This window comes from Augochlora pura, chromosome 3 (genome assembly GCF_028453695.1).
Source record: "Augochlora pura isolate Apur16 chromosome 3, APUR_v2.2.1, whole genome shotgun sequence".
Classification (NCBI taxonomy): Eukaryota; Metazoa; Arthropoda; class Insecta; order Hymenoptera; family Halictidae; genus Augochlora; species Augochlora pura.
In genome coordinates, this window is record NC_135774.1 from 22,353,273 (window position 1) to 22,378,875 (window position 25,603).

The 25,603-nt window shown below is 36.3% G+C and overlaps 3 protein-coding genes across 14 annotated transcripts; 2 read left to right on the forward strand and 1 right to left on the reverse strand.

Annotated features, from left to right (window-relative positions):
• Nt5b (5' nucleotidase B) lies at positions 1-19,809 on the reverse strand. 11 transcript variants are annotated; one of them, XM_078176587.1, is made up of 12 exons: positions 19,630-19,764; positions 17,407-17,525; positions 14,907-15,096; positions 7,042-7,115; positions 6,723-6,936; positions 6,040-6,463; positions 5,801-5,957; positions 5,473-5,713; positions 5,122-5,359; positions 4,934-5,050; positions 4,728-4,859; positions 1-81 (listed from the first exon to the last, which is right to left on the reverse strand). In XM_078176587.1, the coding sequence occupies exons 2-12, from the start codon at positions 17,492-17,494 to the stop codon at positions 25-27; spliced, it is 1,932 nt and encodes a 643-aa protein (XP_078032713.1). In that variant the 5' UTR covers positions 17,495-17,525; positions 19,630-19,764; the 3' UTR covers positions 1-24. The 11 variants fall into 11 exon arrangements, with proteins under 11 accessions (XP_078032713.1, XP_078032714.1, XP_078032712.1 ...); XM_078176588.1 differs by having other exon boundaries at positions 19,517-19,655; XM_078176586.1 differs by lacking the exon at positions 19,630-19,764 and adding an exon at positions 18,235-18,376.
• LOC144467683 (protein FRA10AC1 homolog) lies at positions 1,276-2,838 on the forward strand. The gene is made up of 4 exons (XM_078176598.1): positions 1,276-1,679; positions 1,974-2,142; positions 2,213-2,372; positions 2,447-2,838. The coding sequence occupies exons 1-4, from the start codon at positions 1,573-1,575 to the stop codon at positions 2,737-2,739; spliced, it is 729 nt and encodes a 242-aa protein (XP_078032724.1). The 5' UTR covers positions 1,276-1,572; the 3' UTR covers positions 2,740-2,838.
• On the forward strand, positions 19,648-25,442 carry Secs (Sec synthetase). Of its 2 annotated transcripts, none has more exons than XM_078176595.1 (6): positions 19,648-19,754; positions 20,915-21,103; positions 21,185-21,458; positions 21,542-21,917; positions 22,007-22,503; positions 22,573-25,442. In XM_078176595.1, exons 2-6 carry the CDS (start codon positions 20,990-20,992, stop codon positions 22,836-22,838), a joined length of 1,527 nt encoding a protein of 508 aa, XP_078032721.1. In that variant the 5' UTR covers positions 19,648-19,754; positions 20,915-20,989; the 3' UTR covers positions 22,839-25,442. The 2 variants fall into 2 exon arrangements, with proteins under 2 accessions (XP_078032721.1, XP_078032720.1); XM_078176594.1 differs by lacking the exon at positions 19,648-19,754 and adding an exon at positions 19,937-20,074.
• Positions 25,443-25,603: the final 161 nt, after the last annotated feature.

Sequence of the window (25,603 nt, forward strand, 5' to 3'; positions counted from 1 at the left end):
CTTCAATATCATTTAATTCCTTCCTCAATACAACAAATGCATCTTGATTTTCATCCAAATCATATTTTGTAGGTTCTCGTTCTGTAACAAAAGAAATCAACACTTTAATAAATGTAAACTTAAAAGAATTTGAAATAAAATGCGGTTGCGTACTTTTATTACGTATATATTTCAGATTTTTGGACTTTTAAATTTTTTTTGTCAATACCTTTAATACGAGCTTGTATTCTGGACGATCGTCGTACATTTTCAGTATCGGACATCTTATATACTATTATACAGAATACGACAAAAACACAAATGTGAAAATTTCAACTGAAATAACCGCTTCTGCAGTAATGGATCCTACTCCTTTTCATGCTCCCTAAGCTATCTCGCACATCCCCGCCAGTTTACTGCACATTCAGCTTCACGCAAGTACAGTAGAAAAAGAACGAGATACAATAGAGAGAAACAGAACGATAACCATCAGATTCTGTGTGTGGTTGTGCATATGGAGAGAAATCTAACTTCTTTCTTTTGCCGTGCTTGCGGCTTCACCCTTCTGTATATTCGTGCGATTGGCGCATCACGTAATGCACGCGTCATGAAATTCCATTTGTAAGGGAGCTTCAACTTTCAAATAAATTAAATCTGTTACGACCAGTATATTTAAGTAAGCTTTTCAATGTACTTTGAGATAAATACGTTCCTGGAAATATTTTGATAAAATCGAATTTCGCGCCGTGTTCCCGTATGCGCGAAAAGAGTAGATCCCAAGCACGGTAGCGCAAGACAAGTTACATTGTTCATCAGTGTGACTTGTTCCATATGTAGTTAGGCTGATTTCATGCCCTCGCGTTTACTCGTTATTTTCTCTCTTTTTCTTTGTCTGTGAGGACAATACTGTCTCATGAGTAAATTGTCAACCAATCACAGCAAAGAAAATTTGTATATTAAACCTCGCTAACGGATCGAGCTGCGACCTCGAAGTGTCAGGAGTAAAACCCATTACTGTACATACATATGTGCATATGTATATGCATCACACATTTGCACAATAACTAAATGAAAAAAAAATATTTTAGAATAAACATTACGATTATATTTTTCCGGTAAAATTTAAGAATTTATAAAATTGAAGAATTAAATTCAATATGAATTTACAGACATTAGCTTGTCATTGGTTGCGCACACTTTACTTGATTTTGTAATTTCGCGCGCCACGTTCTTCACGAGCATGCTATGTATATTTGTCTATGGAACAGCCCCTCGTTTTGTAGTTCCGTAGTTTATGGACGTCACTTATTGTCTCTGGTGTAAACGATGGGAATTGATGGGAATCAATGGGAATTTTATACTATATATAAGTAGTTTAAACTGTTGTTTAAAAAGTTGTAGACAAATAGTATCCATATAACAGACAACTGTGTGATGTAAACGAATACATACATTTTGTATGGATATTCGTTGCGTTGAGTTGAATCCACGTCGATCAATTTTGTTGTATGTATGCATTCCAATTAATACTCCAATTAATTATATTGAATCGCAAAAGTACAGAAAATTGTGATATTACTTCGACAAGAGGAAATGTTTCCGGCGTATGCTTATCTGTCTGCTTACGACAGACACAAGAAACTTATAAATGATTATTTGACACTGCACGGAGGGTCCATATCATCTTTAAAACGCGACACGTATGTCAAATTTTCTAATTGATTTAAGATAAATTTGTTGGTATGTTTGGTATTTTTCAATACCACTCTACATTTTCTTGCACTTATACTATTCTTCGTTACCGTATCGGAATATATACTTATGGGTTAACCAACGAAAGTTTCTTTTCATAACCTAATAATCATTAATCGAGTAATTGTCTACAAGAAAATCCTTTTATAAATAATTATCATTATTCGTAAACAACGGAGAAAAATGATAACTTTGTGAACCTTAAAACGAGCAGCTCTTGACGTTTCGGCCTGTGTTTCGAGGTCCCGAGATAAGACAGACCATGACGTCATTAAAGAAAACCATAAATTTCTTTGGGATCAGGATAATGATGAGCCAGACACATGGGGTGCACGCTTGGCTAAAAAGTATTATGATAAATTGTTTAAAGAATACTGTATTGCCGACTTATTATATTACAAGCAAAACAAGGTATGTGGTTGTTACATTTGTTAAGTAATTAATTGGATGTCAGCCTATTTTAAAGATCAACATCTAACAGGTTGCCTTAAGATGGAGAACAGAAAAGGAAGTAATAGTTGGAAAAGGCCAATTTGAATGTGGAAACAAAAGATGCAACGCAAATGAAGATCTTAGATCTTGGGAGGTAAACTTTGGCTATGTAGAACATGGGGAGAAAAAAAATGCTCTTGTGAAATTAAGTAAGCAATACTCATTTGTATTATTTGATTTATGTTTATCTGTTTAATCTATCTATTTTCATGTGTAATTTAAGGATTATGCACCGAATGTTCAAAAAAATTAAATTATCGATCGCAAAAACAGGAAGTAAAGAAACACAAAGCATTGAAAAGATTGGGAAAAAATCTAGAAGCGCAGACCGATATACCGAGTACATCTGCTGTAACTATTAAGATCGAAGATGACAACTGCACAAGTAACACTGAGGAATCTGTCACTCCAGCAGAAAAAGATGAATCAACAATTTGGAAAGAGAAACCAGCAGACTGCTCGGAAAAGACCAGGGAAGAGGAGTTTGAAGAGTACTTAGCAGATCTGCTAATGTAACAAAATGTTTTAGTTTATGCAATACCTATTAATATTAGTAAAGTCAAAACATTGTTTATTAATAATGCTGTTAAAGAATATAACAATTTTTACATATAACACTAGTCATGTTTAAATAAATGTAACAATTATAATCGTTGTATATTTATTTTAATTGATACATGAATCATATTTTACCATTATGCCATATGGTAACAAGGCTTAATATTCACATTTGTTCAATGCTTACACGAAGAGTAATTCCCGTTCATGTATGCTCGCATCTTCAAGAGAAACGAAATCCTTATCGTGTGGAAAAAAAAACTAGCACCAGCCAACAAATATACTTCGATGTATATTTTACAATAAATAAATACAACTATTTACTTATTTTACTGTAGTCCAGAATCTTCAACAACCTTCATAATATATGTATATATACACACTTTGAAAAATAAAGGAAACTTTTAGCTTACCTACTCGTGAGATGCGATTATTTTAATTGCATTTTTCTGAACAACGAATTTATTACCTTGTTTATCTCATTTATAAATAAAATTATACAAAAATTGTATATTGTCTGTATTTTTACAAGACCCACTAATTGCTTCCTCATGCAAAATATCTTGTCATAATAACAAGATCTTATATTGTTAGCTAGTCGATACGAATTAATCATACATATAGTTGAATAAGAGCACATGTTTTATGCATTCTTCATGCAATTCATATAACAATGATAACAATTTGATTGGTTTTTCTCTTTAACTTAATTCTACGTTCTTACTCTCATCACGTCAATAAGCTAAAACTTCGTGTAAAAAGACTAGCCTAATACTCAAACTTACTCTATCCTCAATGTTTATAACATTTAGTATTCTTATATAATGTTTGTAACAACTTACAATGTGTTGCATGAGTCTAATTATACAAAAACGTACGGCACGCAGTTGCAAATGTCTAGCTGAGTGATTTCTTTAACAATGGAAAAAATATTTCTAAGAGAATCTCAATTGTGCGAGAAACATGTACATCTAAAAATAACATAATCAAAGAATATTACTCTATCTTTAATGAGCAATCGAGTATTGCTTCTATTGTCTGTCATTTAAAAAAGAACTAGTATTGATTAATACGAAAGCATTAACAACTAATACGTTTTGCATATTATCTTGCCCTCATCGTTAATTAATGTATATTTTGCACATGTATATTAATAATATTATGATGATATATTATAATATTCTTAATATAGACATTTGCAAATAATAAAAATAATAATTTATTAACGTATACAAGAATCACTAAATTATCTTATCGAAGATAAATTTGTATACAACCTGTACAATTTCAATTGAATTTCAATTCGAATAAATATAGATCTAAATCAACAAGGACTGTAGATTAACATGCACTCTAATAATATACAGTTGTTTGCAATAATTCATAAACTTGCAACTTTAAGAGCCATTTCAAATCACTATAAATTCAGTTTGAATATTATATATATAGTAACATCTATATATATATTGCATTAGTTTTTGGAATTGTTGTAGTAACGATAGTGTCGTGATCACAAAAACAATATGTATAAGATTGATATATTGCGAATGAAGCAATATCAAATATAAGGATGTAACCAAAGCAACTTTAATTAGAGAAGTCACATATTCCTAGATTTTCTGAAATATATCAATGACTCTGATAAAGACCTCAAAATGTAGAGGGCACGTTGTAGGAAAACCGTGCCGAATGTGTTCTAGTAAAGTTATACAATAGTTGAATAGATGCGGGAATGAAGTATAGCGTATCATTCAATAAATCCGATAAAGATCTTAGAGTACTCCGTTTACGTAGCAGGGTCGTATAAAATCCTTTAATAATATGATTGAATTATTAAAAAGTGTAAGAACGAAACGTAACAGTAATGAAATGGCGATGGAAGAAAATAAAATAAAAGAAACAAGAAATATTCATTTACAATTAGCATGGGTTGAGCATGATCTTACATGATTCGCCTGCTTCTGAGAATCGCTGTCTTCATCGCTACAGTCTTCGTCATGTGTATGCGTTACATTACGCGGAGTTTCAGGCCTTGCGTGCGGAATTTGATTGTTCGAACACTCCACGTACAACGTCTTCTGGTCATTGCATATAAAACAGTAATAATAAGAATTTTGTAAAACGAAACAACAAATATGTGGTTGATACTTACAGATGGTTTGGTTGGTTCTTCTTCTTCATCGTTGAGTTTAAAAGTTCGGGATCGACTGATCATTGGTGTTTCCATTACGAATCTCTGCTCGTGAGCTACGGTGCTTTCGTGGGGCATCTGAAAAGAAATGAATCAGTTTGAAATCAATTAGAAAATCAATGATAAGAACAAGCCGATTTTTCACTTACCAACATAGCGGGTGCTCTGAACATGTACGAAAACGGATAATAAATCAGGTTCAAGAACGTTGCTGCATAAAGGTCAGCATACCTAACTACTTGACTACTAAAGAAGGTTTGTCTACTTCCGCTCCGAAATAGAGAACCCATCATGCCGTAAGACAAATCCATTTTGTGCGTAACATCTCTTATAGACGCTCGGAGCTTAGAAATGTCGGGTTTTTCTTTTGTGCTGCTATCTAAATTTCTAAACACAGAGAAAATATAAAGAAATTCAGTATATCATAGAATTAGAATAAAATGCATATAGCACTTACTACATATACAACATTCGCACATTTTGCCGATTTTGAGACTCACTTATACATTTCCCCCAACATAACGTCTAGATTCTGTAATTCAGCAAACAATTGACATTTGTCTGTCCAGACGTGAAGCTCTTGAACTAATTCAGGCACTATTAAAAATGTTCTCCATCCTCTGATCTTTTTACTCTTCAAAATATCACCAAAAATATGATCACCGACGTATAATACATCTTTGCCTTTCGCTCCTATCAGCTCGGTGAAAACGTCGCACGAACCTCCCGAATAGACTTCCCCTGTGTTCAAAGAAAACCATTTTCTTACTACCATAACCAATTATTTCAATCATTATTTGTTAATCATAGCCAAGCATATCGACGTACCCGTATGAAGCGGGCCCTTGTGTGTTCCAAGCTTCAATGCACCAGTTTTCGTATCTACTTGTCGCAAAATCGTACCCTCGCCAAAGAACAACGGTTTCCTAGCATCAACCACGATAGTATCGAAATAGGTTTTCCAATTCCGATGCGGTTCATCGGGCTACAAAGAAGGAAAGAATCTTAAATCTTGGTAACATGATTTTGTTGATGAAATCTGTACAACGATCTATGTGACCACGTACTTTCGCTCCATGCGGAAAGTCAAACAGATAAGTCATAATCTTATCGGTAAAAACGTAATCGCTATTCGTTAACAGGAATATCCTCGCCCCACTTTCTCTGATCCTGTTGAGGAACATTGGCAACCTCTCGTCCTTTTTCACGTACTCGTCCAAGTTTTCGATAGTTTTCGACTTGAGGTCACCGTGGAGATGTATCCAGTCGACCGCGTTTCGAACGTCCTGGAATATGCTCTTGAAACTCATTGTCAGTTCCCCCTCTTTCACTCCCGTCTTCTCTCGCGTGTATTGCGGTGAATTGGTAAAAAAGTCGATTAGGCACGCTAGTAGATACGTTTCGGGAAGATTGAACAGTGTGTTGAGCACGTATACCCTGGACTCGTCCAATTGTAAAAATTTGTTTGGATAAAGCTCGTATACTTGTGAACTGGAACATTGCAAAAGGAAGAGAGAAAAGAAGAAACTCTGTCTGAAATAATTGCGCTGCTGCTAAGTTTTACTTGTACTTGAAGTACTCTAATGGAGTGATGGGAGGCGTGACGAAAATAAAGTTGGATACAGTCTATTCGGCTACAGTTCCCTCGCCACGCTAGTTGAAAATTACTTGTAGTAATTCCAGTTTCCACGGTATCGTGACTCAAATCTTGGATATATCAAAATATTATTAACAAGGACGTAATAATTACTGTTTCAAAAACTCGAAACCGTGGACGCAGACTAAGATGTTTCCATAGGCGTCCACTTTGAGAAGATTTCCGTAAAGCGTGTCGAACCATAACCCTCGCACTGGGAAACTAGGGTCGTATTCGAACGCCTTGATTTCTTGCGGATATCCCAACGACACGAGACGATCCTTCAATAACGTAAAACCCAATTGTTCGTACTGTGGCGATTTGTATTCTACAACATTTAAAACGTCGATTGCAATTTTCTACACTCCTTATTTTATATTATGTATTTTAGTACGCGAATAACGTGACGCCCTTCAATTTTGAGGCGAGTTACCTGCCAACGTGTAATCCATATCGAAGCCATAGAACTTGATGTTTTCTAAATGGAGACTACGGTTGACAAAAATTCTGAAACAAAAGCAAATTACGCAAATACACATACATATTCACATCCAAAGGATATTTCAGAGTATCTCAGAATATTCGGGTTTCGTTGAATCCACGATCCTTTCGAACTCGAACCTGTTTACGGCAATGCTTCTAGCCTTTGTAAAAATGTCAGGTACCGAATCTTCTTGTGCAATTACAGATATGTGCGGTAGCCTCATAATTTCGGAATCGCTGATTCGTCGAAGCGTAGTCAGAGTATCTTTAGAAGACATTCTTCTTTCGAACGAACGAACAAATTATTCAGACAAGATTAAAACGAAAATTCCAAGTTTAACGGTTATGTTTCAATTGTTATTATTGATTTAGCTTGGTGGCGATACTGGCAATTCACACAACAATTCTTCGTCTGCATTCTGATAAATTCAACGCTAACTTAAATTTCTCGCATCGCGATATGTTCATTTTTGTGTAATCTCTAAATTTGTATGTATCTTAAAAATAGTGGCTATGTTCAATGATATGAATAGCAATAGTAGAATCAGTTACATAAAAAAATAATTGTGAAGATATTTGAAAAGCTAACTTTTTAAAAACTGGAACAAATGACCTGAATGTCTTTGGATGAAAATTTGGAAAGGTATTACAGTCATTGTTTAACAGATTATTTCCTCTATGATCTAAAAGTCATTTATTCAAATTTTAAGAAGGTTATACTGCATTTCAAATTTCCGTGAGTGTGTAGTTGTCACAGTACATTGATTCGTATCCGACCTACAGTGTCAAGTTTAATATAATTGTAATGGACACTAATTTCTTTGCGCTACGAGAAGACAATTGAATCTGCTTCGTCATTATTTTAATCAGAAACTTGTTCATATGCGACTATTAATTGATCCTTTGATCTTCTTATTGGCGAATCAACAAACTATCTTTCGTATAGCCATATTAGCCATCAGGTTACAATCAACGCCTACAGCTACCGATATCAATTCGCGAATTTATAACTTGATCAATAATCTGTTAGATAACATTATCCAATATCAATGCCATTGTACCAGTAATCAATTGGACGTCACAAAAAAAATCTACAAAAACCATCTATTGTTTATTGAAACACAAAGCAGGTGGTATTTATTGAACAGAATAATTATCTGACTTTGATGGCAAGATTAAGTCAGTGGGCGAGATAGGTGTTCAAGAATGACATAACATTCGTTTACAAATCGTGAATAGGAAGCTGGCGGTAATTTATTGGTCAAGTAGAATTTATGCGAACGACGAATAATGTGAAACGGCAATGAACGATACGAGGGTGGGAAACTTACTCGTTTTGGACACAGCATCGCGAGTACGCGAGATTCTCAGCCGATACGGCGTCACTTGCATCCTTCAGCAACATTTTTCACAATTTTCACTATTTTCAAACAATCATCAGTCACCCTGTGCGATCGACACGTGCGAGCCCCTGTCAGGTGAATCGATAAAAACAAAATGTTCGGTAAAATTGATCCGATGCTAATCAGCACACGAAAATTGTTATGCGATCCGAGTGAAAGCGATACAGTGTCATAAGAAATTCGTTGGAATTTTCTACGGTGGGCGATGCGGTTAACGCTACCCGTGTTGCACATTGGACACGAATGTTCGTGACACGCCGCGTCGCGCAGTTAGCAATAGACTTTACTGTTCAAATTGTGTTCTACAATTTTCCCGTCGATAGCTATATAGCTAAATTCTGTACAGCTCAGAAAAAAGTAGGGGGCTCTGTTAACGAGTGAATAAAAGCTGCGAAGGTCAATGTCATTGGGTAGACGGGAAGTCTGTCACAAGGAGGCAGTATCTACAAAGAAGCTATCCCACGTTCCACGGGTGCTATTTAGTCACATTATCTCCACCAATTTATCTCACGAACACGATCGAAAGTTCTACTTCGTTCAAATATTTAACATTGACTTTACGGCTTATAAAACAACGTTGTTCCATTCGGATGAAATTAACTTCACCGAAGAATCTATTTTTCGGTTTCATGATTGAAATTACGCGGGCCTCCGGCAATTACGTTCGAAACACGATGCCGAGGAAAGCGTAACAGAATTTCTATTTTGCCAGAATTTTTTCATCGATCGTAGCAATCGTGCAAAATCGCGATCAAACAATTATTTATTATACCGTTCTTGGACGGTGAAAGTATTTGCAACTACGCGACGCTGTGATCTTCACACTCAAGAAATGTAAATTATCACGCAACCGAAAGTTATCACGAAGATGGCGTTTTTTGGTGAACAATCATCAGTAAAATATCGAATTTACGTAATCGACGACCAGTTTTACTTGCCTGTTAATCAGAAATTATATAAATTTTTATTTATCTACCAGTCACAAGAAACAACTATCGGGGATCATAGCAGGCCACCGCACTTGCTATAAAATGTAGATAGAGTTGTTACAGACGGGAGGCAAGAATTTCGTGATTGCCAATCGAAAGACACCTATCGGATACACAAGAAAATCGCGCGACAGATACATACGATGTGATCCGCGCGATGATCAAACGTCAACTGATCCTTGACTTACCGAGTACTCGACTACTCGGCTAATACGTATCGATATGAGTAATCATCTTCCGGGTATAGATCGACACATATTAACAATAAATAGGTATTCGGAAAATCGTTCTTATCGTTATAGACACTCGTCTAGAATTCGAGTCGAACGGTTTTCTTTTCAGATACTTGTGTTCTAACACAAAGTATATAACGACTATTAATACGTAACATTAATTAATGTACATATGTATAACATAAGTCTTCTCTTGCCTTCTCATGCCTCCTCTATTACTTAACAGTTTCGGTTTGGAAATATGTAAATCGAAAGCGAATAAGACTGGCATAGTTCGCACCACCGATGAACTATGAACTGCCATTTATCGTGATTACACAATAACGGTTTTACCAGCGGCGGTATTGTTTCCATTTTCGAAAAGCGACTCGGAAGCGGCACACACGCTGGAACGAGCAGCGATTCTCGTTGCGAACGCGCGTTGCAACAAATCCCAGCGACGCGACGCGAAAGTATTGCCTGACATTCACGGGTGGGATAATTGCCGCACGATTATTCATTTGTTCGAACGTCGCCGCAAGGGCTAACCGTTTCATGAACAATACCTTTGTCCCGTGAATAGGTTGCGTGCAACGGCTCGGCAAACAGACGTATCGTGCACTTATCTACTTATTGCGCTAGATAACCTTCCGTTGACAAAGTAACTTCTTGGATAAAACCTGAATAAAAGGTGTCTCGGTCACGAAGTCACGAAACAGGAATTACATCGAACAGTTTATAATGGCAACGAACTCGGCGAGTCTCGCAACAGTTCGGTTCAGAGAAAAATCCCGGTTCCCGACCGATGCTTGGCTTAATCTATGCATGAAACGACCATTGAAATTGCGTCAGTCACTTTTCGTCGAAACGCGGGCATTACCGACATTACTATGCTTATTTTCTCTTAATATAAAACAGTGTAATCATTCGACAGTACGATACTATCGGATATATACAGATCAAAATAAAGAAATAAAGAACTAAAAGCGTAAAGGCTTAACAATATAATGAGATCAGGAATTGCGTGTACCTCTTTTTCGCCGTGCGCGAGGACATCAATTATACTTGAAACGCGGGGTCGCACGTGCAACGGCTCCAGTTTGAACAACGTTGAAAGAAATCATGCACAGTGTGGGCACAGTTGCCGCGTGTACACAAGCTGAACCAACGTCACCTTGGTAATCGCGATTCATATATGTAGTACACGGAAACTACCTGCTTTAACCAGCTAAAATTAGAACCGCCAAATTCGACCTTTCGACGCGATGCAACGGCGGTGATATTCCTTAAAGTTTCGATCCGATGAAGCAAGTTACGAAATCGCAGGTCGCAGAGACTCGGAAAGTTTTGACGATTGTCGAACGTATGTAGATAATGTACATCGCGGCGATTCATTATCACGATTGAGAAACGCTGTAACTAGGAAAGCCTTTTCGTCAGACAAGTGGAATATTATGATGTTATCGATATGAATCCGTTTCGAGATTTTAGGCAAAAGTATTCCGACCTCGGATAGCAGTGATCAACAATGGATGGAAAGATGAAAAGATGAAAAGACGGATAGCGTCTATTCTGTTTCTGGATGCGCCGTCTGCGCTATTATTTCGGGCCGTAGTTTAAATCGCCCTAACACCTAACCCAGGGCTTCTTTCGCCTCCTGTTCGCGATATCGACTTTTGGTTAAGTCGGTCAAGCATCGAGCGAGGATGTACGCCTAAACACGAATCTGCGGCTAAGGCGCCAAGGCATGCGTTCTCTGCACTTTCACTCCGACTATTTGCTGCGCATGTATTTAAGTGTTTACATACAGTGTTGCGATAGCAAAGGAACAAGCGAGAATCGTTTGCGTTTCAGTTTCGATTTCGGTTTCAGTTTCATCTTCAGCTACAGCTTCAGTTTCAGTTTCAGATGTCGGCGGCAGTTCGATACAAAGGAGAGCTTTAACTAGGATCGCCTCTGCCTCGGGAGGCAAAGCATCGCGAAGAAAAATATTGTTTGTTACATGTACACGCGTTGTGTACGGTACAGGTCAACGGTGCACTGCCAACATTGTGTAACGAAACTTACACACATTGTCTTTTTCTTTCTTGGCATTGTTTTTACAATCTAACTGTTCTGAACGTTTCGCATTGCTGATGTCAAGTGTCAGGCGTCAAGAGCTTGTCGGTCGCGCGGGTAACGCAATTATGAATTTTTCAAAGAGCGTAACGCCGACGGTTTTGGCAACGAGTTTGCTATTTCTATTTGCAATTTGTAATTGCTTAACAGCTTCGTTCCAGGTACAGAATCCATTTGTAGGTTTAACAAAATTCTGAAAATTGTGATACAGAAAGTGGAGGTATCCAGGACAAAGGAACGGCGATAAGGAATCGCGGTAGTGTTCTAATCTGTAGTCGCGATGCGAGATAAGGAACTATGAGCAATCGTCGAATTATGGTCGAGACGAGAACGTGCGTCAACGAAATTTCTGTTACTCGAGGCTTCGTCTAAAATGGGGGTAACCCGAAAATTGAGATGCAGCAGCAGCAACGAGAAACTACACGACCAAATACCCTGATCCGTTCAAATTAATTTCTGAACTGAACCAAGTAGGCAGTTCCCCGCCGCATTTCGTTTTGTTCGATGCACCCGATGACACTGACGAACGACACGTGTCCACGTTGCGACAGCACAATTAATACCTATCAGACATATTGCCAGGGTTTTCTGCCAGTGACCAGAATAAGTTGCTCCCATCGTTCTTGCAACAGTTTCTCCAATCCTCTATAACCCAATTTTTTGTTCTGTCTAGTCATAGAATTGTATCGATAGCCTTCCGATATCAACTAACAATTAGTTTGTAATCACTTCCAAGTTTCGTTACGTTGTCGCAGGTTACGGTCCATGATGCGTTAATCCGGCAACTGGAGAAATCGTACGAACTATAAGAGCATCGTATATGCCTTTTTATCTCGTGAAAACTCGATATTCCGATAATTGTTCGCGACAATATGTACAACAATGTATTTGGCCAAATGACGTGGCACAGTCGCTCGCAACAGAAGACCCACGCATCGATCCGATCCATTGACGTGCACGCTAGAAGACAGATCTACGGATGAGAGACTCTGAATACGTCATATCCACTCGGGACGATATATGGTGGAACGTGACGCGTTTCAGACATTGATACGTTTCCCCTACGCGCTTAAGCGACAGGGGTTCACCGTGCCGCATCCTCGTCGTCCTGCCATGTTACACTTCCCGCCTGTTGTTTTCGAGTCTTAAGCGTCAAAGTAAACCAAATACATCTGGCTGTGTCGTCGCCACGATTCCGAACTTTGTACCGAAGCGTGTTCCCATTGCACAGACAGTGCCGGACGAATCAACTGATGACAAAAGCGAATGATATCTGCATTTCAAGGAAACGATGGATAACGGTGGATAGTGCCAGAATCTGGTGTCTCGTCCTTTAAAGTGACTACGAACGATTCGGCACGTGCTCTCGGCGCTTCGACCTTTTTCTTTCTTTGGTTGTCTCTACGGTGATAAATCGGTTTGTGACAGATAAATTCTACTTCTCGCTGTACTACACGCCACGCGAAATTGTCGCATCTTCCAGCTAGGCTTTCTCAAAAACGAAACAATAAGTGAAAAAATATTATTCTTTCTTTCTTTTATGTGTAAAATCACTGTCTGGCCAGGTTTACCAAGATACTAGATCGAGATACATTCGCACGGCTCCTATGGTTGAAGCATGAAACATTCATCAACTTGAAAATGCAGTTTAAAATGATACAAATTCTACAGAAAAAAGTATCTGTGTAAAAAAAGGTATCTAGAAAAGGATTTATCTATTTAACACGTTCCGTGTCGAGCTGTATTTAGTCGACTCTTTATTCTGGTCAATTGAAGCTTTAAAAATCAATATATTACGTTTATTTATCAATTATTGTCAATGTAACTATGAAACGGACTCATTAGGGATCTATTCTTTTGGTGAAAATTATTTCTTGGATTCTAACTTGTCGTAAAATATTTTTTTAACGCATTGAATAAGCTATTTAAGCGTGTACTACCAGTGGTACACGTGGCACGGGATGTGTTAACGAACGAGTTAATGTAATCTAAGTAAAGAAAGGATTAACGAGGGTGTAATTCAGAAAGGGAGAAGCTGTGGTCCGATATAGATCGACGATTCTAGGAAGAGGAACGAGTTCGAGAGAAACGCTCGACGAAGTACGCTAGGTGGAACATCATTGTATTCGTATAAACTGAGTAATCCAAGTAAACCGGTTCGCGTAAAAGGCACTATTAATCCGTGAGCGAGCGTTCGGGGAAATCAATGCGGTGGATTTCCAGAGAGATGCGAGGCGCGGTGCGAACGCGTCGCTGTCGCTGAAAAATAATCTGTCTTCCTGAAAACGCATGGTGCACGTCGCACGCAGCGCGGCGAACGACGCGCCGAGGTCGGGACAGATTGCCGCAGGACAGTTGCTAGTTGCAACATTCCGTATGTTGCAACGTGTTTAGTGTTTTCGTCCGTATTCAAGGCGATACGGTGCCGTTTATTTCTGGCTTCGTTATCGGGAGTCTGTCTTTCGGTGCTAACAATCGTCGAGAATAGAATAGAAGGAGTAAACGTTAAGTGGTAAATCGTGTGGTTCTACGAGCCGCTTCGAGAACAACAAATCCCGTTTTTTTTTTTTTTTTTTAAAAATAACGAAACGAAATAAAAAGTTGTGCATCACTTTTCCAACGGTTTATTTTGAAGCGTCGCTGTATACTCTGTATTCGATGCGATGTGCAAAGGCGGATCTAGTTGCGCACACGCGCAACGTTGTACGCCCACGTTATTATCGAGCAAATGGGCAACAGATATAGAACAAAGAAATCCGAATCTTTCCGGCGCATCTTTCCTTCGTTTCGTTTTTTCCCCGATCAGATACCGTTATCCTATTCTTCTTCAGCGATTTCCTACGTTCTCGAGGCACGCTCTGTTATAGAACGCCGCATTTCACGTTGACGGCCGGGCACTTAATTTCCTTTTTATTTTGCCGAGCTACTTCGCACGAATCCCTTCCAAGGAGGTCAGCCAATTACGAGTTTCTGTCCCGGAGCAGGTTCATTTTCCGTGGACAAAAACAATTTTTGTCCACGTCTTTTTACACGGAACAGCGGAAATCGGCAATAATCGTGAAAAACAAAAAAACTACAAGTAAAAGAAATTACCTGTGACCTAACTCGCGTTTATCGGTTCGTGTACCCTGTCTGTCGCCCTCGTTGTAGCAATCCAGGTCCTGCTCGCTACGATCGTTCCTGGTCAACCTGATCCCGGCATTCGAATCAAAACCGAACATCGACGGGCGAAACGACTCCCCAAGGAAGATGTTCGGCTCATCCGAGAATTGAATTTTCCAGCCTGCTTTCAACAACATTTCAATTTCATGATTACTGACCTGTCCAGGCACGCTGGTGCCAACCGGAAGACGTGCCGAGCGAAGGCGAAGCGATTCAACTAATAATGTATCATGATAACAAGGCGCAGTTCTCTCTACTTATTTTTGCTAATTTGTACATCGTTCGACCTTAAACAACGACCTGGAATTCACTTTTCCGTAAAAATGATAAACGAACGGGAAAAAAGATCAAATGTAGATAAAGATTATAGAATGGAAAAAATAGTAAATAAGTAAACAGTAGCATATGGTGGAAATACGTCTAGACAAAAAATGACACATAGTTGTGCAAAAATAACGCGCTTCGACGTGAACCTTTTTAATATTATCCGTACTTTATCACCTATTTTCAATGTTTTACGTTCTATGTTAAAGAAAAATTACCGGTCTTGATTAGTGACGCGAGCGCGTCCACATTTCGGCGGCTCATCGTAAAGCAGTTGGGAGAACTTGATAACGATCACTGGTCCGAGATGATGTCTCACACTTTTGCGCCTTTTCCGTGCGGCACGGCGATGCGAACAGTGACGACGTAGTGATCGATTGCTAATGAAGATTTTGGGCTGCTTCGCTCGTAGCCGACACAATACTTGGCAAATACTTGGCCGGAATAGCAACAAAGATAAGAAGGTTGCAGGGGTCATTCGTGTGATGATAATAGGCAGGAAGGAAAAATACACAGAGCGATGGCAATGTCGTCAGAGATGAAAGAAAGAGACAACTACGTTCTACCGTACAATAACAGTGGGGGGGGGGACTTGATGCGATCAGTAGTGCATCTTGCAAGTAGTGCCTTGTTGTATTCTTATACCGTGTAAACAAAAAAATTCTGAATGATTTTTAATCATCGCCTAACACCGACCTATATTGTTTCTAAATACTTTACCAGTGGGTGAACAGAAAGCAAGAATCAAAAATAAAGACCAAGAAACAAAAATCGAAATTGTTTTCCTTTGGTCGACAAAGTTTCCGACGACATATTGTGAATATGTTTGAACTTTTGTTAGGTAATGCGCGGTGGTCGTCATTGCGTAACGATTCTCAACGTTTTTTCTTTTGCGTGTTCGGAGGAAATGCGGATGAAATACAGAGGAAATAAGGAGAAATTTGGAACCGGATCCCCGCAGCGAATCGATAAGCCGTGGGCGTAGGTAATCTCTTCTGCGGGAGAAGAGTTGCAAGCTGCAAGCTCTAATTGTAAGCTGTGAGTCGGAGGCAAATTTTTCAGCAGGTCAGCAAACGTATTCGTATTTTCTATTACGATAGAGATTATGATTTTAAACCTGAACGTAATCTTGACAGTGTCGAAATAATAATAATAACAACAACACCGTGGCCAGTTGCTGTCAAGCTAATCAAATGTTCGATAATTTAAACAATATACTGGACGCGCAACGTCAAAACGAGCAATGTCCAGCAGAGAATATTTTCACGACTCGAATGACTGCGAAACCGGATAGCAAAAATTAGTCATTTCCACCAATTCGGTAGTTCTAATGTTAAGTTGAACAAGTTATTTTCGTGCATGTGAACGTGCCGCTTCTGACAGTGCGTAGGAGGTTTCGGCTGGCCTTGAACATCTTATGAATAATATCATCGAAAATGTAGTCGCTTGCTGTGCGGTACATCTGCAGGCAGCAGGCTATTATCAATAAACGTACGCACATTTTCTTGAATACTGTCGTCAGTAATTGACTCTATGATTCGTGAAATAATCGTTCGCGGACTAATTGCATGTTGCACCAATCATTTTTTTTCATGATTCTCCCTTCGAGTTGTTTTATCGATTATCGTAGTGCGCTTCGTATAATCAATAACGACAATTATAACCGTAACGATATGTAAGATTCCTGACTTCAAACTTTGAGGTAATCTCAAGCAAACAATCTCGACGCGATCGATAATTAACCACTCGACAAGTTTCTGTGCAATATATTTAAACGATCTAATTAAAATGGCAACCATTATTTAGTCGTAAGATAAACTTTGCGAGATCGCATATTTTGCCACCGTTATTATTACTGTCATAAATTAGTTATTTCCAGTAAAGATGATCCATCAATAATTTTGTTCATTTATCGCAAATAATCATAATCGTAATTGCAATTGGCTCTATGATGATATTCAGGGAAGATACACGACAATTTCATTTCCTTTGGCATTAATTACAAATGAATGTAAGAAGCATTCAGTAATCAGATTCAAGTTACAATATATCGTGTAACAAATTATTGCAGATCATAATTTGAATATTTGAAAGAAAATTCACTTACCTTTGACTGGCTTGTCGATAGTATTTTCTTGTTCCGCTGGGATCATTTTCGTGCAGGGGAGTATTGAGTCCGTTTTCATGATCGCCATGCGAGTTGCAATTTTCCAATTCCATGGCTGACTATAACAGTAACAATAAAAACGAAAAAGCCGTCAATTAATCGATTAATTGCAAAACAAGTGCGCGTTCCTGTTAAAACATTTCAAGTCCCGTGCTTTAGTTAACAATAATAATAATAATAATAATATTAATAATTTCCCGTGAAACTCCGCAGCCCAATTATCACCGAATGTTACGATGCAGACAAAATCAGTCGAATGAACATGTCGTAAAATTGATAAATCAAAAGTTCATCAAATACAGAACGTGTGTCCGTTTATATCGCAGATTTATCTTCGATAACGCTTATCAATTTGTACACCAATGGAAGAAAACAAGTAAAAGACAATCGAGATCTGCATAGCTACCATAAAGTTAAGAAAATTAACTTTCTTTGTATCCAATTGGTATTTAACAAGGAATGCCGATTAATTTATAACAATGACAACAAATTTAAGGGCTATGCAACGAGACTGCATTCTTGAGCTTTCCATTGTTGTATTATAAGAAAATATCAATGAAAGTAAACGAGTGTTCAAATACCCTGTCCCATGGTTTTCTATCAATTAAATAAGGAATTCTTAATGTTGGTTGGTATGTTTGTAGAAATCCAAACAGTTTGCAAAATCTAAAGAATCGAACACGGATAGTGTTTGATTGTTATGACGAAAATAGTAACAGCAGCTGAAAGCATTGGTACACGAATACTTTCTTTTGTCATTCTACTTACAAGGCTGTGATTTCTTAAGAAAATATACATTCGACGATTCACAGAAGTCCGAATACGACTCAAAATATTATTTCTGTCAGAATAATATAGGTTAAACACCGACACACGACACGACGACCTGTCATTTGAGCACTAATTCCACACTGCCTCGCAATTCGCAATGCAATGAAAACCGCACCACGCACTGTGAGGTCAGTTCACTGAATCGCGTTGACCTCCGCGCAAGTATACCAATATAGAAAATCGAAGTGTTCCTATGTGGTTCGAAACTATTGAAACTTCCGTGGCGCGAAAATTGACTCGTATCAACTCAAGTGATGATAACTTTGATTGATAACTAGATAAATAGACTGTGAATTTTGTATATATCTACCATTCGCTTTATTCTCCGTAGTAATTCCATATAGTTCATGGTTTATAGTAGAATGAACAGATATTTTCGAAATGCAATATTTACATTGCCATAATGCTACGAAGTTTAGCAAACAAATTGTGCTGGATAAGTTTAAAAGACAAGTAATTATACCGTTTGTTGTCCCAAAATAAACCATCCATAACAATTAGTTTGTTTCTGCAGATGTATGCAATTCAGAGCAAGTGATTACGTAACACGCGTCTGACAGCCCGTACTTTATGAATGTGACATATTGTACGATACGAAAAACTTGAAATATACAAGCACGAAATTGACATGTTTGTCTAATTTCGTGACGACGGAACAAACCTTAATAAAACGTTTGAATAATTAAGAAGCACTTAAACGTATAATACCGTACAATCGGAAATTAGTAAATGCGATAATTAAATGGAAACAATTATTATGACAATATAGTACGTAAAATGAATTCATCGCGGAGAATTAAATAAATTCTATCTATGTACATATATGTGTGTGTAACTATATGTGCAATAAACGCACATATATTGAATGATTGTTAACTGCGTTTCAAATTATACGTTCAAACGACGATATATGTTTACGCCAGTGATTACAAAAGATGGTAATAGAAAATAAGAACAAGTATGAGCTAAAAATTTAACCCACTAACACCCGAATTTACTAATATTATTTTATTTGTTTTTGGTTTCGTAACAAAAACAAAATCAAGAGGAAAAAAAGAGAAGAAATAAAGTGGGCTAAGCATAGAAACAATGATGTATGTATTGAGATTAAAATGTAGAGTAAAAAACTGTTGAAAGAGGACAATGATAAAAATGGGAGTACAGGTGTTAATGGGTTAACGAATATAAAAGTGTTATAGAATAGGTACACATGACATACTTAAAAATTGCTGATTCTGCATTACGGACACATCCATGATTGGTATCAGCTTATGGATGATCGGTGATTTCAATGCAAGGAAGGAAGAGGGTAATTATCAGTAAATGATGCACCTGCCGGACAGTTGAGTTGCCAATCGCACGCGTGTCACTTGGACCTGTAAAGGCGGCGGACAAATTCGTTCGTAGCGCCGTGCTTAACCCGTCCGTCCGCTGTCGTCTGATCGCCATAATTCGAGGTAAAATTCCGTATCGAAGGAATTTCGCGATTCTCCACGCGTCCGCGGTGCACATCGTGTGACCGACGACACTCCGAGACGCAGTCCCGAGGCCCCCGTGGCCAAACAATTACGTTGCATCCTCTGTATTGCGTAAAATTAATCCGATTTAGGTGACCTCGACGCGACATAACCTAACAGCCCTGTGGTGTCCGTCGAAGTTTACCCGGATGACCACGCAGCGAGCCGTCTGCGTGCTCGCTCGGTTTCGTTGAACACAAGAACGCAGAACATAGAACGCATCGAATCACGGCTCGGACGACTGTTTGGGAATGTGTCAGGTAGTGCATGATCCTAGATGCACCGCCACTCAAATCTCATCGTAGCCCAACCCATTTTTCACTCTCCAACGCTTTGGACCACCCCGTGACGCTATTATTACTTGAAACTGAACAGAGTGTCTTTATTTTTCACCACTGATTCGATCGTGATTTTTATTGTGACAGAAATCTTTGTTTTCTTATCTTTTCTTTTATTTTCTTTCTGCACTTAATTATCGTTATTTAAACGATACAAACACACATAACCTTTACAATCGTTTCGCATCGCTTTTGTTCAATTGTACTGAATACTTTTTAATGACCGGAAGACATCTGTGTTGTTACTTCGTAGTATGTACGCTACATTTTGTAAGTAGATTACGGGTCTTTACGCAAATTTCGATTTTTCTTTAAACAGATATTACATAGGTATACTCAAAATTTAGTTTTTTTTTTATTCGAGATTGAATACCAATACAAGTCATATGAAAAATGCATAAAATCCGCAGTCTACTCATTATTTTCTCGCTGCTTTCTTGTTACTTGATTTAATTTTATATTATTTTATATTCCACAATGTTACACTTGTTCACAGTATTGTTTGTATTATAATTATTGTTATAAATAATTTTAAATATTTCCAAATATTGTGTTTTATTTTGCAACATACATTTTCCATTTTTTATGCCACTTAAGAGATGATATATTGTATTGAATGTATTTAAACCATTTAACAGCATATGATATTACATTACATCTATACATATATATCGTCTATTTTATGTTATATAATATGCATTAAATATTAGATAACTGTGGTTACAAAAATTGTTCTAATAATTGCACATGAATTATTAAAAGCAATCGTGTGCTAAAGCATCAAGCTTCCTAAGATTTGTGGCCTAAATATTTTGAAGAATTGGGTAATTCGAGAAGATGAATAATCAGGCATTCAGTCTAGCAGAGAAGCTTATTCCTTCGCTTTATGTACAACAAGGTCTAAATGCAAAAAAAGCACGGGAAAATCTTATTAGACAGTTCATTGAACATGTAAGATCTCATGATAACTTTATAATAATGATAGCAGAAGTTGTTAATTAAATTTACTAATCATGCATTTTTTTATACTAGCAAAACTGGCCAGAAGAAGGTTGGGATGATACCACCATAGAAGCATTTCTCTCAGATCTATCCCAAATGGATAGCAACAATTTCCCTTCTAATTGTAGCGTTGGAGAACGTGAAGCTAGAATTATATCAAATATTGTTGCAAAACGGCATTATCGAATGGGGCATGGTATAGGTAGATCAAGCGATTTAGAAGAGGTACAACCGAAGGCTGCTGGAAGTAGTTTAATGTATAAATTAACAAATGCTTTGGTGCTTGAAGTATTTCGGTATATGGGTAAGAGCAATGACTCTTGATTGCTTAATTTTAATTATATGTAATGTATTACTACATTACAAAACATTTTTTTTGTATTCTAGGTGTGAAAAGTATAGCAGGCTGTTTTTTATCACCAATGGCTACAGGAATGAGCTTGGTATTATGTATGTTAACATTTAAACAAGATAGGCCAAGAGCAAAGTATGTTCTGTGGTCTAGAATTGATCAAAAATCAAGTTTCAAGTCAATATATACAGCTGGGTTAGAGCCAATTGTTATCGAAACAAAAATAGTTGGTGATGAAGTGAAAACAGATATGCAAAGACTCGAATCTCAAATGGCAGCTTTAGGTGAAAGCATTGCTTGTGTCCTTACAACGACCAGTTGTTTCGCACCTAGATCATGTGACTCTATCGACTCTATCGCAATGCTATGTACTCAATATAATATTCCCCATTTAGTAAATAATGCATACGGGTAAATATTGAAGTTACAGATATGTGTATAATTTTATGTTTGAAGCACTATATTTATGTGAATATTACATTGTGTCTTATTATTTGAAGATTACAAAGTACAAGGTGTATGCATCTTATACAAGAAGCGTCACGAAAAGGTCGTGTCGACGCTTTCGTTCAAAGCACAGATAAGAATTTTCTGGTACCAGTCGGTGGTGCAATCATTGGTTCATTCGATAAAAAGTTATTAGATCGCACATCAACAATGTATCCTGGTCGTGCAAGCGCTAGCTCGATTATGGATGTAATGATAACACTGTTAAGCTTAGGAATGTCTGGCTACAAACAATTAATAGCACAACGGAAAGAAATGTATTCATACTTGAAAGATGAACTTGGAAAATTGGCAGCCAAGTATGATGAGAGATTGTTGGATACTAAAGGGAATCCAATATCGGTGGGAATGACCCTTCAATTCTTAAATCACCATAATGGTTTTCAACAAATTCATATGTTACGTTCAATATTATTCCTTCGGAATGTTAGTGGTACAAGAGTAATAACAGGTGTAGAATGTAGACATGTTGGTTCGCATAAATTTGAAGGTCTGTATTCAAACTTTCTATATATTTTATTAAATAACTTGACAATTGATCATATAACATTATATTTAGGTTGGGGGGCTCACAATAGTAATTATCCAGTACCATATTTGACTGCTGCTGCTGCTTTGGGAATGAAGAGATCGGACGTGGATATGTTTATACAACGATTAGATAAAGCTTTAACTAAAGTGAAAAGACGTTCAGCTCCAGTGACGCCAACAGCATCTCTTGCTGGATCCAGTATCAATGGAGATACAGGAGGTGCTGGTGGTCCTGGTGAATCTAGCCCAGCTTCAACTAGCCGAGCAAGTAGTAAGGATAGTTTGAGAAAATGAACCGTAGTCAACGCAAGTGGTCAGTCGATCGAGTACATTAACTTGTAAGCGCATCATTATTCGAAACTAATGCATGTTAAATACCTTTAAAGACTATCGTACTTATATTTTCTATATTCATTGTTAATTCTTTGATGACATTTACTTCACATTTATCAATTAAAAATTGAAATAGTTTCTAATCAGCACAATTAATTTTTAATCATCACTGTTGAAATTCTTTTAAACTAGTAGTTAGATTTTTACTGAAATACGTACGTACTATATACATTCTATAGAGGTATGTAACAAAAAATGCGCCGAATCAGCTGTCCATTTGCGTTGTAACATCAACAACGTGGGTTCCCAAAAACCAAAGGAAGGGATTTCCATTTCTGTGCAAATGAAATTAATACCTGAACATCAAATACAAATATGAAAATAAGAAACAATATTGGGATATCCTGTAGACCTATTTGACTATACTAACTTATAAGCGCTGGCCGCAGAAATATCTAATAATTATTTTATGTTCCAATGTACAAGCACTTATGTTTAGTGCAGTGTAAATTATTAGATCTTTTTTTTTTAATTTTATACTTTTATCTTGTTAAAAATTCTATACTTTTGACACACTGAAAAAAATGATATTATTAACATACATTTTCTAAAATCAACTCTTTCTTGTTTTCAACTCATTAATCTTCAATAATAAATTAGCGTCTCACTTGCATAATTTATTTATGCTTGAAATTTAAGAATTAAAATTGAAAAATATTTGCTTTCACTTAGCTATAATACAAATGTATCAATGGTCATAGTGAAGAGATACGTTATCACTTGTAAAGAGAGGTTTATAGTAGATACAGTTGCATATTTGCTTAATCACATTGTTATAGAAAGTATTTACGAATATTAGAGGCACTATACATAACAAACAATATTTTTCATGTCTGTATAAACATTGTATTTGTGCGAAACAGATATTTATTTAATTGTTATGTACCAACAATGTGTCAATTTTATTTGTTATTGAACAATCCACAAAATAATCTATTCGATATTTATTAAAAAGGAAAGAAATGAAATTAACACAAACGATACCATAACAATGTATAAAATGTTATATTGCTAAACACAATCATTTTCAGGTGTATGTATAAATTTTTGAGTACACACAATTTTCACGCAATTTGTGTTTGCATTCGTCTTAATTTTTATAGAGTCTTGTGTTGATGTTTCTTTTCCGAATGTGTGCATATTCGAAAATCTTTTAACATTGATGTCCATATAAATTTTATTAACTCAATGTGATTGTTGTTGACATACATACATATATTTATATTAGCACAAAAAGCAATATGAAGTATTTAAATTAAAAATGATGTGCATCATTACATTCAATAGAGAGAATCAAAAAGAAAGAAATTTTGCATTTAATAAGGAAAGAATTTGTGTTGTTCACTTAGTTAAAAAGAAATGGATGACATTTATTGGTTTGGAAAACGTTCCATGTAATTGAAGAAGAAGTGTTATGTTAACACTAATTCCTATAGTAGCAAAATATTACAGATTTATCATTCTGAGTGAACATTATATGCTATTGTAGAACATACTATAATGTTATTTATAAAAGATGGTAACGTATAGTGATTATAAAGAAAACATTATAGATTTAGTAAGAAATAATGTACCTCATGCCATCAACATTCCTATGAATGTATATATATTTTACTTTTTAAAAATAATATTTATTTCGTACTTTAGTTAAAAATATTATACACGTTTATATGACATAATTTTTACATGAAACAACGACATTTACGGCGCTACTTCATTCACGTTTTCTTGTTTTTAGTCCAAATTCTTCTTTTGTAAGTAGGTAGTGGATACTATTGTTTGAAAGATAATTTTTATTATCAAGAAAAGATTCTTTAAAGAAGACAATGTAAAATGTATTGAGAACAAATTCACTTCTTCTATTTCTAATTTCAATGTAATTGATGTATACTACTGGCTGTGAATATATTTTACTGTTATATGTTGTAAACTAAGAAATAGTTATTCACAGTCTCACACTAAGTTCTATTGTTAAGGTGAATATTTTGTTGTTTAGTCATAATATTCAAAAAGATCTACATACTGACAACATTGTACATACACAGTTGTTTTAACAAAATTTTTAAAGCATATGTATAAGATATTTAAGGTATTAGACTTAAGCAAAATAAATTACACACATACACAACACTTGCTAATCTCAGAATATTCTTTCAATCATAATACATTCTATTACCTAAAGTGATCATTTTACACACAATGTACTATTGCTTAAAATTCAGATGGAAATTATGTACTAAACAAAAATTAAATAGCAAAGACAACATGTGTACAAAACATTTAATCATTACAATATTATGGTTAACTTTGTCAAATGACACTGATATTCAAGTACATTCCATTTGAAAATTTAAACAATGTACTCGCATAGTAGTACTCTAATTACTAATCAAAGATTTACATGCATAAATATGTAAACAATATAATTATAAGCTCTTCCCCATTATGATTACTGTGTGATAGTAAATGCTTTATTTGTAATATATGCAATTAATTGAGTAAATAAAAATTTAAATGTTAAACAAATATTTGTGGGACAAACTCTTAGAATAGCCTCATATTTAACATAATAAATGAATAGTGACAATTATTAAAATTTAATGGTTTGGTAAAATTATAATAACAATTGGATGTTATTGCTTATGTATTGATGTTTAAGATTGTTT

What these genes read in the sequence shown, in the direction of transcription:
- LOC144467683 (XM_078176598.1), top strand. Translation starts at nt 1,573, where the DNA reads ATGTTTCCGGCGTATGCTTATCTGTCTGCTTACGACAGACACAAGAAA. An exon ending in TATATTACAAGCAAAACAAG is followed by an intron (nt 2,143 to 2,212) that starts GTATGTGGTTGT and finishes AACATCTAACAG; the next exon opens with GTTGCCTTAAGATGGAGAAC. An exon ending in AAATGCTCTTGTGAAATTAA is followed by an intron (nt 2,373 to 2,446) that starts GTAAGCAATACT and finishes GTGTAATTTAAG; the next exon opens with GATTATGCACCGAATGTTCA.
- Nt5b (XM_078176583.1), bottom strand. Translation starts at nt 19,809, where the DNA reads ATGTGCACCGCGGACGCGTGGAGAATCGCGAAATTCCTTCGATACGGA. An exon ending in CAAGGGCCCGCTTCATACGG is followed by an intron (nt 5,714 to 5,800) that starts GTACGTCGATAT and finishes CTTTGAACACAG; the next exon opens with GGGAAGTCTATTCGGGAGGT. An exon ending in CTCAGAAGCAGGCGAATCAT is followed by an intron (nt 82 to 4,727) that starts GTAAGATCATGC and finishes CTTTTGTTACAG; the next exon opens with AACGAGAACCTACAAAATAT.
- Secs (XM_078176595.1), top strand. Translation starts at nt 20,990, where the DNA reads ATGAATAATCAGGCATTCAGTCTAGCAGAGAAGCTTATTCCTTCGCTT. An exon ending in TTAGACAGTTCATTGAACAT is followed by an intron (nt 21,104 to 21,184) that starts GTAAGATCTCAT and finishes TTTTTATACTAG; the next exon opens with CAAAACTGGCCAGAAGAAGG. An exon ending in TGAAGTATTTCGGTATATGG is followed by an intron (nt 21,459 to 21,541) that starts GTAAGAGCAATG and finishes TTTGTATTCTAG; the next exon opens with GTGTGAAAAGTATAGCAGGC.